The 13,043-nt window shown below is 40.5% G+C and overlaps 1 protein-coding gene across 1 annotated transcript; it reads left to right on the top strand.

Moving 5' to 3' along the window:
- Positions 1-2,468: 2,468 nt before the first annotated feature.
- Positions 2,469-10,344, top strand: SPATA45 (spermatogenesis associated 45; the record flags this gene model as incomplete). The annotated part of the gene is made up of 2 exons (XM_081026200.1): positions 2,469-2,745; positions 10,223-10,344. 2 exons carry the CDS (start codon positions 2,469-2,471, stop codon positions 10,342-10,344), a joined length of 399 nt encoding a protein of 132 aa, XP_080882326.1.
- Between the last annotated feature and the right edge of the window lie 2,699 nt (positions 10,345-13,043).

Here is a 13,043-nt window from a genome sequence, read left to right as displayed (position 1 = left end):
GCCCCCTGCAACTAACAACAGCAACTGGCCCTGGAGCTGAGCTGCGCCCTCCACAACTAAGATCGAAAGGACAACAACCTGACTTGGAAAAAAAAAGTCCTGGAAGTACACACTGTTCCCCAATAAAATCCTGTTCCCCTTCCCCAATAAAAAAATATTTTAAAAAAAGTAAGTATTGGTGGGGATTTCTGAAGGCCTAGGAGGAAGTCCTTTCAGAAAAATTTGAGTTTGCTTCTCTCAAGTAATTGGATGTATTCCCAGCCTGGTACCCCTTTAACTAAATTCTGAGTTTGACATTTCTTGTAACCACCCTTGTTTCGCAACTTGACATTTCTTGTAACCACCCTGGTTGTGAATTTGGGTTGAAAACACATGCATGAGTCAGCTAGTTTTCATCACTTTTCATGGAGGGATTTTCTTTCCCCCAGAGCTATGCTTAGTGCTAAGACAATACTCACCTTGCAAGTTGGTTATGAAATGAGTTTATATCTGGTTCACTCTTACCCTGAGAGGCTAATCCTTTGAGTCCCAACTTAATATGGGAAAGTCTTCTTTAGATGCTCCACTGTGCACAGGCTTTGGGCTTTGATTTTTGTGTCCCTTGTCCTCAAGACTAGCAAAACTACTTCTCTAAACTTGTGGGATCAGACAATGTCCTCAGGGCAAGCACAGGTTCTGTCTACCTCTCTGGGTCCTTGCCCTTGCTTTCTCTTCATATTTGATTATTTCCTTACTCTCTTGTCATTTCATTATTAACACATTTAAAACTATTTTTTCCCAGAATTTTTAGTATTTTTCACTATGAGGTTTGTCTGAATAATCTGGTCACCGTTGTCATTTAAATGAAAGTTCTGTTCATCTACTAATGTCTGAGAGTAGCCTTTGTGTGTAGGAAGTAACACAGGGAAGGGGCATGAGGACAATTTTTGCAGCAGAAGGAGCTAGGAGGTTGGAGTCCAAGCCTGCCGCCCATGTGCTCCAACACACAGAACTCAGGCAGAAGTTGATCAATCACACAGAGCAACTAGAGAGTCCATTAGGACCCTCCCTGTAGTCAGCCCATGGAGAGAAGACACAGATGGTGCTTTACCAGAGTTAAAAACGGACCTGCCCCTATTCTTCTTGTGTCTTACTGAAGTTAAAGATTAATTTACCATTGTTCTATCCTCCTTTCCCCCCACACGTACCAATGAATTTTCCAAGGAAGCAGAAAACACAGATAAACCCTCGCCTGGCGATGGAAGGAGTCTCTCTTCCACTAGGTTAGAGACCGCAGCTCTGTCTATGGGGTGGCTTTTGTTTTCTGTCTTACTCTCTCTGAAATAAACTTACCAGCTCATGTTTGAATTCTTTCCTATGTGAAGCCAAGAACTCTCTTTTCCTGTAACAAAAGGACTATTTACAGTTTCTTGGATTTTAAAATTAATACTGGTTTGCTAAAATTAAAACATTAAAAACCTTTCTGGTAACCTTTGATTTCAACATACGATTCTTCAATTTATAAATAGGCTTACTTTTGTATAAAGGATGATCACCCTTATTTTTTTCTGAAATTAATGTTCAGTTATCCCAAGTTGAAAAGACTGAACACCTCTAAGTAATCAGTCCATTTACAAACTTAGTTACTACAAGTCCTTTAAATGTTTCAAACTTCCTTTGTAAATTTAACACATCTGATTTTAAAGCACTTCAAATGCCTGAAAAGACAAACTTACAGCCCTAACAAGCAAACTCTTCCTAAATACTTCACAACACTTACACATTTAAACTTTTATATTCTACTATAGCCAATTAAATACCTTTTCCTGAACTTGTTATGATGAAATCCCTTTGCATATTTATTGTAAAAGAAACATCCAAAATGTGAATTTGCTTGTGTCTGGATCAAAAGTGATTTTCGTTTTTCTATCTAATGCTTTCCTGTATTTTCTTCAGTGAATATTATTATTATTTTTTTAATTAGCTTTAGGTGCACAAAACAAAGTCATAGTTAGACATTTATCATTTATATCCCTCACACAGTGACAACCTGCTCCCCCCATCCACTATCCTTCTGACATCTCACACAGCCAAAACATTTCCACTGTCTCTATTCCTAATGCTGTACTCTGCTTCTTGTATTACTTTTTATCACCAGAAGAAACAACGAAAGTTCCTAAAAGCAAAAATCAATGCCTAAGGGTTAGTTTCAAAAACAACATTTTTCTTCTACTATATCCTCTTTTTTTTAACCTTGTTTTCTCCCTGAAGAAACATCAAACACACAAAAAAACCTTAGACAACAATAATAAAAAAATGGAGTCAGGTGTGGCGCGGGGGCCACAGCCAACGGTGGTATTTTGCAGGAGCAGAAAGAGGAGCTGGTGAATACCTGATTGTGAACAGCACTGGTTTCCAGCAGGCAACTGATGCGACTTTTTTATTTGTTTGCAGGACAGCAAGAAACACTTGATTCGTGTGTCAGCCTAATGGCATCTGTGAACAGAACTGGTGAAATCAATAAGAAACTTAAAGCCAACAAACAACAACTCCTGAAGGAGATAAATGAAAAGCGTGAATCCAACTGCTTGGTGGAAAGAAGCAATCGAGTCAGTTTATTGAGAATTCAAAAGAGGCACTTCCAGGGTGCTTATGAGTCCTGCACTCAGACCCAAACCAAAGAACATGTGCCCGACAGTGGGAGGAGCTCCTGGGTCAAACTGAGTCTCCTTGTTCACAAGGAGAAAAAGCACTTTCCACCAAAAAGTAAGGTGTCATGGCAGGATTCCCATCCTATCGACAGAAGGGGTTTATACGTACATTTAGACAGAATTTCTGGGGTTGAAAGGTTCATAAGTATTGCTCTGGGATAGCTTAGAGGCCATCTGTCTGAAGTTAAAAGCCTCTGTAAACCAGGCTAGTGGATGGAAGATCGACTAGAGACCAGAGATCCTCCTTTTCTTGGGCTGACACGATCCCGGGATCCACCTCCACGCTGCCTCATTCACTAGGCTCCAATTTGGATCCTGGAGTCCGCGTTCTCAGCAGGCTAAGGTGATTCTGATGCTGATGGCCTGAGAACCACATTTTGAGAAAAGTTGTAGCAGGTTGTCATAACAGACCACAAAAACTCAGGAGGTCTCTCCTTTCTCACCAATTTCGGTTGCCTCTGCAAAAATTTCCTGTGCAAAATTGAGATACAATGGAAACAATATTGATGAAAAATATCAAACAAAAAGCCCTGAGAAACAATGGTAAAATGTGCAGGGAGGGTGGGGTGGGAGGAGATGTGAGGTGATGGTGGTGGCAGTGGTATTATTTTGCTGGAGGAACAGGAAGTGGTAACTACCTTGATTGTGAATACTTATTCCTAATTCAAGGCAAGAAGCTAATGGTGTTTTCTGTCATTTATTTGAAAAGGAGAGTGTTATTATATTAAATACAACCAACACATGATTAATTTAGGTCAGAAACCAAAGAATTGCCATATTGGAGATGTACCTTCTTGGATTGAAGGGGCTATGACTACATTTGCTCCATGGTCTTAGTAAGTGGTGTAGAGAGGATAAAAACAGTGTGTGGAAAACTGAGATTCTCCACTGTGTTTTAAAGTTGATCTGTGACAGTCATGTATTTTACATAAAAATAACTGTTTTAGAAGGAGGAATGCCTTTAGTGTTCCTAATTCTAAGCATAATCTTTTATTCTGGTTGAATTAATGGAACTAGATGGAGTTAAATCACAGCTAGTAGGTTAGGAGTTCTCACAAGTTTAATAGTGGAGGGTAAAAATCCACCTCCTATGACAAAGATAGTTTACCACTTTACATGCAGTCTTAGAACATTAAAATAAACTTTTAAATATTGCAGAAAAGCTCTGTTCCTTCTAAGGGAACAGACTTAAACAGAAATTCAACTTTATGATGACAAGGTCCAGACTAAGTATGGATCTAATTTAAATGGTATGTAAACAATTGTTCTTTCTTTAATTAACCTAAACTAGTAGTTCTCAAAGAGTGGTCTGGGTACCCCTGGGTATTCTAGTCCTTTTCAGGGGTCCACGAGGTCAAAGCTACTTTCATAATGATACTGAGACATTGTTACTGGTTCAAGGTCTGGCTGCCTGGTGCTTCAAAAGGCCAATATTCAAGACATCAGAGTTTGGAGTAAGGAAAGGCTTATTAACTGAGAAGGTGCCAGCTCCAGACGAAGGAGTGGCCTTACGGCTTCCACAAATCCATCTTAAGAGAGCCCAGTATTCAAGCCTCTTTTATGTCAAGGGAAGGGAAAATGGATGATTGCCTACAGCAGGCATTTGGGCGCCAAGGAAGATCTCGAAATCTCTGAATCTCTTTGTTCCCGGTCCCTTGACCCCAGTTGGTCTGAGTCTGGTCTTAAGGCTCCTGAAAATCTCTGATAAACAATCATTATTTTTGTCCATATTTCCCCACCTTTACAGGAGAGGAACCTTCAGGCAAGGGGCTGTTCTTCCAAAAATTCAAGCCTCAAGCAGAAATCCCTTATAGCAGGAGCTATTTGCCTGAAGGCCTTGGGGAAAATGCAGACTAGAATTAAGATAGAGTCAGAGAGACCAAGCATTTCACTCTGCTACAATATTATTTGTCTTTCTTATTCTCAAGCCCTTACGCGAGTACAGCCAAGTTTTCCAGAAGCAATATGATACGCAGGAATTGAACCAGCAACCTTGTTGTTCAGAGCTCACACTCTAACCAACTGAGCCCCCTGGACTGGTATTCTTGAGTTTTAAATTTTTTCACAGTATTAATTTCTAATGTGAATATTGAGAGATATGACACACATGAACAAAAAAGCTTGATAGTGTCCTCAATAATTTTTAAGAGTATAATGGATCCTGAGACCAACAAGTTAGAGGACCACTCATCTAGACAAATCACAGATATATTTGTTGACCAGTGCTACATATGCTCAAAAGCTTATTAACATTTTCCCTCCATGGTTTTCTTATTAATGTCTATTTGAAACTTATGGTCTTTGATTTCAACTTTAATAATAATCAAGGATAAAAAAAAAAGGAGGGGGGATATTGGGGACTTTTTAAACATTTCCACAAGTTGAAAGTACCTACATATAGAGAAGGGTGCTGACATTTATTTGAGTGCCTACTTTTTCTGAATACTGTTAAGATTTGAAAAAGTCTTCTGTTCCTATTCTGAGTTTACATCAATTGAGAGATAGATGGAGGTAAAAATGTGGGCTTTGTTACTGGAAAACAAATCTATGTCGCAGGAATTGGCTTAAAAGCAGCCAAAGGTGAACTCATCCCAAAAGAGACCTTACTTCATTCCAAACCAAAAGTTCAGGCCTGCCACAGTAGACTGAGAACGTATGAGAGAATACCCACTCCTTCAGGAGGTCAGCAGATGCAAAGAGAAAACCCTCATTTGTAGAAAAAGAAGATGGGACATTACCTCTAAAATTTGGTGAACATATTACTCCAGCAGGCCTTCAACAAATACACAATGAATCGAATGATGAACATCATTAACTATAAAATAACATCCTCTTGGTATAAGATAGCCCTCTCTGTCCTCCGATTCTTGAAGAACACTGAAGCTCAATGTTGGGTCCTCTTCTCATCCTCTACACTTAGTTTCTAGGTGATCTCAATCTAGACAGATGGCAGGTCTTTGACCTGTTACAGGACTTAAAATCTCCTCTCTATTCTGATGACTCCCACATTTGTATTTCTACCCTGACGTTCCTCTTGAGTTCTGGACGCGTCTATCAGATTGCATCTATCAGACTGCCACCTCTCCTGTCTTCCACCCCCAAACACACACATACTCATCCCTGTCCCCTCCTCAGCTCAGAAAATGGCCACATAGCTGGGAGAATCTTTGACTCTCCTCTTTGTCTCATATCCCACATCCAATCTGTCAGGAAGTTCTGTCAACTTCTTCAAAATCAGTCTTGAGTGTGATCACTGCTATCACCCAGATCCAAAGATCATCTTTCTCCCAAAGCACAGCAGGGACCTTCCCAATTGTCCCCAGCCTCCACTATTGCTGCCTCCCACATTGACCTCTTCACACAACAGCCCAAGTGATCTTTTCAAAACGTACAATGTTGGCCAACTAAGTTCATGAACTTATCCTAGAAACAGTGCTGCATACCTCATTGCTGAATATCACTATCGTCACCTTTGAAGTACTCCCTTTGGGAAACTAGGCACTGACGACAGCGCCTAGTTTACCCTTCAAAGCAATTTTGGAACTCTTTTTCTGGAATGGCCATCAGAGCTGTTGTCGTATTACCCTTGATGTCCTGAATGTCATCAAAATGTCTTCCTTTCAATATTTCCTTTATCTTCGGGTAAAGAAAGAAGTCACTGGGGGCCAGATCAGGGGAGTAGAGAGGGTGTTCCAATATAGTTATTTGATTATTGGCTAAAAACTCCCTCACAGACAGTGCCGTGTGAGCTGGTGCATTGTCGTGATGCAAGAACCATGAATTGTTATCGAAAAGTTCAGGTCGTCTAACTTTTTCACGCAGCCTTTTCAGCACTTCCAAATAGTAGACGTGGTGAACTGTCTGTCCAGTTGGTACGAATTCATAGTGAATAATTCCTCTGATGTCAAAAAAGGTTAGTTACATCTTTGCAACAAGTTTGCAAACTTAATTGTCAGACCTCCTACATTAGATACATCACTTGTTGCTCAAAAATCACCCACAGCTTGACACCATAGTGAGGATAAAACCCACCCCTTCTCCTGTGTATTTGTCTTTTCAAGCCTTACCTCCTTTTCTTTCCCTGGCCTTATCCCACCTAGCCACCACGGCTTCCTTCCTGTTTCTGGATGTACCACTCTGGTTCCCGCCTCAGGCACTTGGCACACGCTGTTCACTTTGCCCGGAACTGTTTCTCTCTTTCCTTCGCTTTATTAAGATCTTTGTTCAAAGGCCAATTCATCAGAAACCACCTTATCGAAATAAAACTCCCAACATTTCACAAGCCCTCACCAAGTTCTCTCTCCAATCTTCCACTTGGAGGTGTGGATGTAAGACACTAGCCTTAAAAACAGAAGACTTTGGCATCTTAGTTTGTGCTGCTATAACAATTATCACAGACTGGTAGCTGAAACAACACACATTTATTTTTCGCAGGCCTGGAGGCCGGAAGCCTGGGATCAGGGTGTCAGCACGGTCAGGTGGTTGGTATGTGCCCTCCTCCTGGTGTACAGAGGACTGTCTTGCGGTGTCCTCACCTGGTGGAAAGAGCCAGCAAGTTCTCTGGCCTCTTCTTAAGGGCACTAACCCCATTTTTGAGGGCTCCACCCTCATGACCTAATCATCCCACAAAGGCCCCACCTCCTAATACCATCACCTCGTGATAAGGGTTCCAACACAGGGATTTGGGGGGAGAGGGGAGAAAACATCCACTCCACTGCACTCAGGTTCATGTTCTGTGCCTGCTATTGACTAATGTCATGCTTTTAGTCATTTCATGTTTCTAAACCTTACTTTCTCTACCTGTGAAATGGTACTCATCCCCTTTGCCCTCAGGGTTATTTCGAAAACTATGAAATGTATTATAAGTTATATAACACATCCTTTTTATTTTTCAGATAATGCCATATTTGGATAAAGTGCATCTCCAGAGTCACACAGGAATACCATCTACTTGATCCTTCCTTCTTCAGTGTCTACATTATTTACAAATACTAATTATAAAAAATGCCTAGCAAAGTTATTTGCTCGAACGCCAAGAAAACATGCTAAGTCACATAAAATACATTACATCTTCATTTATTCCATTCTATCACTTAGATGCTTTGGAGAAAGAATTTGAATTACTAAAGATACTTTCAAAGATGAATCCCCTAAAAGTTCACTTCACAGTCATCTTCTCTTTATTAATCTCAAATGTTTTAAGTAGTTTATATTTGTTTCTTTAAATCAGTGGAATGAATATATGGACCAACCCCACTAATCAAGTTGAATGTTCAAGTTCTCAGCAACTTGCTTCTAAATAAGAAATACAACTTTGATAATTTGAGTAAGTACATACTTGAAAGAGTAATATAAGGTGTTTATAGATGGAGCTTTCTGTTACATTTTATTACCCATCCCCAGAGTGGGCATTGCTAGAAGCATCTCATGGACAAATCCTATGTTCCTACTCTCACCTTCTTGGATAGCAGACTAATTTTCAAATTTTAACTCGGCTTGTGTTCCTTTTTGCAGTTGGAGTTATTACCTCAAACTATTGTTATTCCATATGGCAAGCCGAGCACTGCCTGGCCTGGCACCCAGCTGCTTCTTGGCATTCATCTTTACATCAATGAAATATTCACCTTTTATTTGGTGGCCCTTTGTTTTCACAGAGAGCTCAGATTCCAAGCCAAAGCGTATTCGTATGGGAAGGGCTACGGATCAGTCAGCTAGCCTAGAACCCAGTCTCAGCTAAGACTGCACCAGGGCACAGTGTAGACAAGATTCATTGACCCTGAGGGTATGTAAACAAACGCCAGACCCAAAGCTAATGTTTGGCTTCTCAAAAAAGCAAACATCTAGTGCCAAGAGCTGTGAAGGGTTAGCCTGCCAGTTTCATGGCCGTTGACAGGAGACTAAGACTCCTGGTTCAGAGGCAAAGGACTTCATTACTCAGAGCACAGCAAGCAGCACAAACCTCATATTCTAATTGGCCCCCTGTCCCCACTCCCAAACAGTGTGGAGCCATCCAGATAGCTGCCATACATACAGAGGTTGTGCCTCACAGCTGAAGACCTCTGAGCTTAAGAAACCCAACCTTTGAGAGGAGGAAGACAGTCCCTTGATTACACTGGGCAGTAAATAAACCTGCCCTCTGCTTCAGTGGGAGCCAGAATCTCTGTCCTAAGGTCCTTGGCTAGACAAACATCCTTGGAGAGAGAATCTGAAACCAAAGCTGTCAGTGCCTCTGCTCCCAAGGCAAGCAGAAATGCGAGAGATCTACAGAGAATTATCTCCCAACACATAGCAGCCCACATAAAGACTATCAAATACAGCATCGTTTCTTGGGCTCAATCTAAGATGAATCAGCGGGGATAAACACATAGTAAATGAGTGGCAGGTTATGTGTAATACGATGATCAACCTTTTGAATCCCATTTCTCTGTAATCCCCTCCTACCTCCTCCCCCATGCACCTCTGGTTTTATGGAACTACTTGTGGTTCTCCACCCTATTCTCTTACCCCCTTCGCCTGGCTACTTTCAGTTTAAATACCACCTTCTCCTGGAAGCCTTCCCTCCCGTAACCCCTTCTCTTCTTGGTTAGGTGTTTCTACTTTGTCCCCCTCTGTATACTTTAAACAGCCTTGGGCTAAAACCAGAAATTCAAAAATCACAAAACTATGTCTTTGGGACTCTGACCCTACCTGAAATTGCAATAAGTCCAGCCAACTCCTCCACCTGTCCCGGGAGTGTTTCAGATTATGTTGATGCACCTGCTCCCTCAGTAAACACATAGGCATGGGCACTTTGCTTTTTGCTCTGGCTCCCTGCAGAGCTGTCTGCAGGTGAGCTCCCAAGTCAAGGCCATTAATGCCTGCCTGCAGGAAGGCTTCCTGTGACATCCCTGGTACTTAGAAGAGACTCCAGCATGGCCTGCCATTGCTACTGAAGCTACCAATGTCCCATGCCTGTTCCCTGGAGAGGGTCTTGCACGCCATGTTGGTTAGGGGCATGCATTTCTTTGCTGGCACTGCACACATGTCCAAAAGGAGCCACACAGACTGGACGATGAGCTCCGCTTCATAAGGTAAGAGATTCCACAAATACAGGAAAAGTGGAGAAAAATGGAAATGTTCAATGCAGCATACCCCTTGAAATGCCCCCAAATCAACACACATCCTTCTTGCCATCAAAATGTCACTTTATTTAAAATGCTTTCACAACATTGATCGCCATCTGCTAGGGACTGCCAATGTCTTATCCCTGAAAATTATTTGGGCTTTTGCTGCCTGGCTCTCTGAGTCCCAGATCTCCTTCTCTTCCTGCCTTAATTTCCCTAACGGTCTCTTGGTGACAACTGCTTCAGGGTATCAATTTCCTCTTCGATCAGGCTTCTTAAAGACGCAAGGAAAGCAAACTAAATTTGGTTAACTTAAGAAGAAAATGAATTTACTGAAGGATATTGGATTGTTCGTAAAATCTCCAGAAGGGTTGAAAAAAATCAAATTCATACCACTGAACTAGAAGCATAAAGACTCTTTTCCCACAGCCACAGTCGCAGACCCTGCAGCTAACACTGCCAACCTCACCAGGCTGGACTCTGAATACTGCCATACTATGCGCTCTCACCAGTATGGCGTCAGTTCAGTCCTGGCTTCTTCATGTGACTGACTTCATTCAAAATCAACGGTGGGCCATATTCTCAGTACCCTGGTTGCAAGAAAGGCTGGAAAGTGACTGACTGGCATTTTTGGCTTCTAGAGTGAGAAGAGGGCTCTATTTAATAAGGTAAAGGATTCCCCCAAAGAAAGGAATGGCCAAAAAACAGATGTCCAATCATACGAATCTTAAGACCCCTTCCGTCTCCTATTGCTTCCCTCAGTTATTGCCTACCCACTCAAATTCATAGTTCTTGATTTGTAATATAGTAAAGATGGCTTTTGAAGGATGTTACTTCAGCTAATGCAGAGATCGGATTGGAAGGCACTGTGATATTTGGAAAAGAGTGCTGAAATGGAAGTCGGGGATTATAATTCTAAATGTATCACACCTTAGCTCTGAGAATTTATATAATTTATTTAAATTACTTGAGCCTCAGAAGTAGTCCACAGAAAAGTCCCATACAGAGGACATTAGACTTCTAACACTTTCGGCTCTTACGTGCTGTGTGTGGTTACCTATATTTATTATATTACACAAATAAATTAGGAAATGAGAATTTATTTGTATCATTTTTAACATCCCAAGTTTAAAGACCACTCAGACTGCTGGTCACCAAAGGAGTCATCTTTTTTAGAGAGATGCTTGTTTTGGAATTAGGAGGGCCTACTTGGATGTTCTTGCCTGCAGATTTATGTTTAATCTTGTAAAACTGATAATCCCTGTATTATCTAATCTCTTTTTGATTTACTTTGCAATCATTAGCACAGCCTTTCTCATAATTTAAAAAGGACAGCGAGATTTGCTTATGCTTGAAGTACTCGGCTCTAAGAAGCATAAAGCAGTCTCTGGAAACGCTTTCTAACGTACTCAGATCATGTAAATGAAATGTCAGTTCACATATGCTGCTTTGAAGCATTCAATCAAAAGGACGAAAAGAGCAAGACGTATGAGTAGACAAGTAGTGAGCAAGAGCGAGCGAGCAGCCAAGCGATAAAATGAGCTTTTGGATGCATAATAATGAAAGAAAAGGGCTGATATTTTTCTTTTTAAAAAAAATGATACAATTTCATTTGATGCTTACTAGAATAAAAAGATAAGAACTGGAATAAGAAACTAAATTTCCTTCAGTAAGGAAGGTCACCATATGCTCAGGATGGGGGCAAAAAGCCCTTTTTGCCCTTCATCTGCGGGCAGGGCCTTCCTATAGGATGTAAAAAATATTTGTTTTTGGTATGGCTCACAACACCTGGTAAACTACATATAAGATTTTTTTTTAAATTGTGGTAAAATGTACATAACATAGAAGTTACCATTTTAATAATTTTTAAGTGTAGAGCTCAGTGGCATTAAGGGCATTTACACTGTTGTGCTACCATTACCCCCATCCATCCATAGAACTCTTTTTATACCTAAGGTTTTTTTTATACCTAAGATTTTTGAAACTTCAAAATACAAAATTTTACCACATGCAAAAACAGCCAGATATATTTTTAATAAAGCAATTTACGTTTTAAAAATGTGACAAAATTCACACTGGAAATTAAAATCAGTTATTAACTAAACTTGTGGGCTTGGCATTTAATGGTGATTATATAAACCACTGGCCTCATAAGTCTAAATCTAAGATCAATGTGAAAACCTTGTACATTTTTCTCTTAAAATGACATAACTCAAAGTACTAACAGTTCGATTTTATAAGCCCAGAAAAGAGATTTTTGATAGTGTAAGAAACTCGATGCTCTCTTCACTGGATAACTCCTATGAAAAGTAAGACAGGTAGTGAAGGACCAAACTTTATCCTATTCAATGCCATCCCAGGACTGCTTGCTTCTTACCTGCGGGAGCCACTCTTGCCAGAAGAAATGGTTTCCGTTCATGTGGTGGTTCTGTTCAACCGGGCAAGTTAAGAAACAGCAGTGTTTCCCCATCTCCTGCGAGGACTCGTTGATTGAAAAGCAGCACAAGGTAGAATTAGAATCCAGGGTTTCAGGACTCAAGCCCAGTTTTATTTCTAAGAAAAATATTTCTCTAAAATTATAGCCTTCTATATCCCTATGTAATGGTTTCTTCAGTTCAGACTGTTTTTTTTAATTAAATAAGTTTTTATTGTCACATTTAACTGCTTTGTCCGATATACATTGTAGGTTTCAGTATGGCATAAAAATAAAAATATATTCCTGAATGTCAAAATATGAACAGAGGAGCTGGTGATGGCACTTTAAAAAAAAGTAAACTCACAATGGTGTTGATGCTGCTAGTTGGTAGCTGATAAGACGGGAACACATTTGCAGATAAAGAGGTCTGCAACATTTCAAACCAAATGGCAGTAGTATAAGACCAACAAAACTGGGAGAGGAATGAAATACGGACCCCACAGAGTGGCTAATGGAAAGAACAGCAGTTTCAGCATTTCATTTTTTAGTCCATATTATACTGTCTAGTTTAGCATTTGAACTGGAGCTCAGTGAGTCAACTTTTCTCCTATAAAGTGAAACTACTTTTTCAGAACCTGGTTGAAACCTCTTTGACAACTTCCTTATTCTTCCCGGTTTTCACTAGTCCAAAGGAAACGCAGTTCTACTCCAAAGCATTAACTTGGTGGGCTGACCTCCACACAAACGGTCGGTCTTGTCATTTCCAAACCAACAGCCTAAAATGCTCAAGGAAGTCTTTAGTGGTTTCACACATTCTGGGCAAAACTAGAAAAC

This window comes from Rhinolophus hipposideros, assembly GCF_964194185.1.
Source record: "Rhinolophus hipposideros genome assembly, chromosome: 19".
Lineage (NCBI taxonomy): Eukaryota > Metazoa > Chordata > Mammalia > Chiroptera > Rhinolophidae > Rhinolophus > Rhinolophus hipposideros.
The sequence above is the reverse complement of the archived record's forward strand: the minus strand, read 5'-3'. Positions and strand labels throughout refer to the sequence as shown.